The 3,302-nt window shown below is 35.3% G+C and overlaps 2 protein-coding genes across 2 annotated transcripts; one reads left to right on the forward strand and one right to left on the reverse strand.

The window, feature by feature from the left end:
• Positions 1 to 480: 480 nt before the first annotated feature.
• On the reverse strand, positions 481 to 2,543 carry BATDEDRAFT_27623 (uncharacterized protein; the record flags this gene model as incomplete). Its single annotated transcript, XM_006681855.1, has 3 exons — positions 481 to 1,283; positions 1,500 to 2,193; positions 2,496 to 2,543. The coding sequence occupies 3 exons, from the start codon at positions 2,541 to 2,543 to the stop codon at positions 481 to 483; spliced, it is 1,545 nt and encodes a 514-aa protein (XP_006681918.1).
• Positions 2,544 to 2,850: 307 nt separating this feature from the next.
• Positions 2,851 to 3,105, forward strand: BATDEDRAFT_91819 (uncharacterized protein; the record flags this gene model as incomplete). Its single annotated transcript, XM_006681973.1, has 1 exon — positions 2,851 to 3,105. One exon carries the CDS (start codon positions 2,851 to 2,853, stop codon positions 3,103 to 3,105), a length of 255 nt encoding a protein of 84 aa, XP_006682036.1.
• Positions 3,106 to 3,302: the final 197 nt, after the last annotated feature.

Here is a 3,302-nt window from a genome sequence, read left to right on the forward strand (position 1 = left end):
CGTGATATGCCGAACACCTTTGGATGTCAATAATCGCTGAAATGCTCCGTTTAAAAATTCTGTTCCACTGTCACTTTGAATAAGAATTGGGGTTTCTATATCTAATACTTTCTTCATCGCTTCGGTGCTATCTAATTTCTTCTTCATCGCAACGACAAATGTCCTTCTACTGAATACATCAATCACACAAAGAAGATATTTGTATCCACTATTCCACTTGGCATACCTTGACAGATCAATCAAGTCAATCTGCCATTGGTCATTGATAGAGTAAACTGTTATGGGACTATAAACAGGTGCTTTTCGTTGTTGTCTGTGGAGTTGATACACTTCTTGCTGCTGAAGAAACGTTTTTATTTGGGACAATGGTATTTCTTTGTTAAGCTTTCGGTATAGCTTTTCGGCAGACGTGAATCCTGTCCTTGGATTATAATATAGTTCATAAAGCCTCTCCATAACACACCAAAAGAATTAAAACGTTTATAATTTGGTTGGAAATGTTTCGTAACCCACTCGGAGTCGTTTATCGTTAAACAGTTTTATCGCAGTGTTTGTTAATGAATATGTATTCATTTGGTTATGATATGACCTAAAACCATTATTGATAAACTCCTGACCTCCATTTCCACTCAAAGCATTTAAATACTTTTGCTTGGTAATTTCATTTTGATTCTTGCTGATACCCTTTGAACTAAACTTTTTCTCGTTACAATAATGCATCTTGCTAGCCAATGATATAACGCAATCTCCTTCGTATTCCAACTTGAATAATCCTGGTGTTCTGCTGTCATATAATTTGTTCGCTGGGGTATCATCTCTCCTGAACCAATATTTCTTTTGTTGTTGGAATTCATTGAAGAGGTGTGGTTTCACTACGTCTTGTAAGGAATCTCCAGAAATCGCAAAGTATGCCGAGTCTGTATCCATTATGCAATATTGAAAGTCGCTTCTGTCTACGTAATAATCAATAAAATCGTAGTAGAACTGTAACATTCGTAACTTGGCTAGTTGATATACTTGGAATCCAATATGGAGTGATAGACTTTGCTTGAAGGATGTCTTACTAAACCGAAACTCGTATCCCTCCACAAGGTCTTGATGTCCGAGATAATTATTTCTTCGCACGTTCTTATCGTAAGTGTCTTGTCCTACAATCTTGACCGTTTCGTGCTTCAGAAAGTTCATTATATACTTTCCGTACGGTGCATTCCCAATCAGTTTCATTATATCACCACGAAGTTTATGATTTGGGTTTGTGTCTCTTGCTCTTCGTTCATTTGAACCTTTTCAGAAAATGGTTTGAAAAGAGCCTTACGCTCATATTTTACAGCATAGGTAATGTTGGTCACTATAAGTCTGTGCTCTAGATACCATTTCAACAACTCTGTCGGAAACATCATCTTTTTCCCAAACATACTTCCAATCAATTTCTTACTTTTGTAATTCGGTTCAAGTTGTTCTTGTGTCTCACGACTTGCATCATTGTATGCTATTTCAACATTTTTGAAGTTTATTATCCACATCGGTATAGATATTCAAACTCAAAGTAGATTCAAATGTTTTCTTTGAATGTCGCTCCATCACAGCTTTTGTTCCATTAAATCGGTAAACATTTATGTTTACATCAAAATGATTTTCAATGGTATCCAATTCTTGCATCTCCACCCCACAATAGCTCTGGTCCGGTTTGAAGGTGTAATAGCTCTTGAATAGTTCTTTCGCTTTAGTTGCAAGTCTATCCAATTGCAAGTCAGAGAGCTTGTGACGGGCAAGGCAATACCATAAACACATATTATTTGGTATGTTTTCTAATGAGAAAATGCCTTTGCTTTTTTTAATGAAATCAGGTAACGTAATCGAAGCTCCAATAGGGATTTCTTCTAGTGGAGTAGTCAAGAGAACATATTCATAGATACTGTCAATATTCCACTTTGAATTGGGTCGCTTCAGTCGTTCCAAAATATCATCGCCTCCTAGTTTTTCTAAAACACCATCCACTGTATTGCTAACCAGAGGGTGCCCATTGATATTAAAAAATGAAGTATTTACAGATGGGTAAAACTGCATTCTTTCATCTGTTTCTACGTTTCTTAGAACGTATCCAAATTGAATATCAAACCAATACCTCTGTTTTTGATTGTGGTGATTTGTTAGTATGTTTTGTTGTAATTCATCAACCCCAAGTACAAGTGCCTACTCCATTTGATAGTTTTTGATTGTGGTTTAAATGGACATTTCTTAATATGGTACCGAGAATATAACCGTTTCCTTTCCTTCTTTTGAAACTCTATTAATTGTAAATATGCTATTGTTCCTTCGACTCCACTACTGAAGCATGTTATTCGCTTTCTAAATCGTAGTTTCACTCCATTGATCTCTGCTCTTCTTATTCCCATCAATAAGGCTATCATTACTTTAATATCATTTCGTCTCTTCCTTCCGGTAGATAACAGCATATCCATCGACCTTTCTTCATTTCTCATTATATAGTTGACCTTGTAGAGACCCACATTGTTTGTATTTTCGTCCAATTGGTTATTCATTTTCACAAACTTGATGTACTTCAAGAAAATAAAAGTTTATTTTTTCGTTTCAAACGAATTAAACGAAACTTATTTTGTTTGTGTATCTCAAACCAATACGATTGAATCCTTTCTGTTAAATATGATGATTGATTATGGTCCTGTTACAGACCCAAAAGAGGTTCCTGTCGGAACTATTAAAATGGGCCAGAATAGAAGAATTTACATTGTAAAGTTGATTAATAACAGAAAGATTTGGGTTTCATTTTAAAGAATATTTCGTTGACTTCCAAAAATTTATTTTCTTTGCGTTGAATATAAAACATCAATGTTAGTGATTCCAAGTTGCTGTCTGCGTTTCAAGCATATCCGAAGCATTCCTATCAATCAAATTATCCTTGACCCTGCGAATAAACACAAGTATATTATCGAAGAAAAACTTTCAACAAATAACACTCTTTCCAAAGTAGCAGCTCCATATTTCGGCGAAGAAGAACCTCTTGCATTGGATGTCGATGACAAACATCTGAAAATTGCTAATCCCAAACAGTTTAATCCTTCTGTTTTGATGAAAAACGTATAGCTGAATTAGAGGATAAAGTAGAACAACTAAATAGGCACTTGAAGTCGTCATCCAGATACGAACAAATCAAGTACTACCTTGGAGATGAAAAATACTATTCAGACGACAAGTATTTATACACAGCGCGCAATGGAATTGTGTATGCTGTGAAAATCAATGGCACATTAGAACAAACCGAAGACACAGAAGAGTTTATC

The sequence above is a fragment of the Batrachochytrium dendrobatidis genome, assembly GCF_000203795.2.
Source record: "Batrachochytrium dendrobatidis JAM81 unplaced genomic scaffold BATDEscaffold_14, whole genome shotgun sequence".
NCBI lineage: Eukaryota > Fungi > Chytridiomycota > Chytridiomycetes > Rhizophydiales > Batrachochytrium > Batrachochytrium dendrobatidis.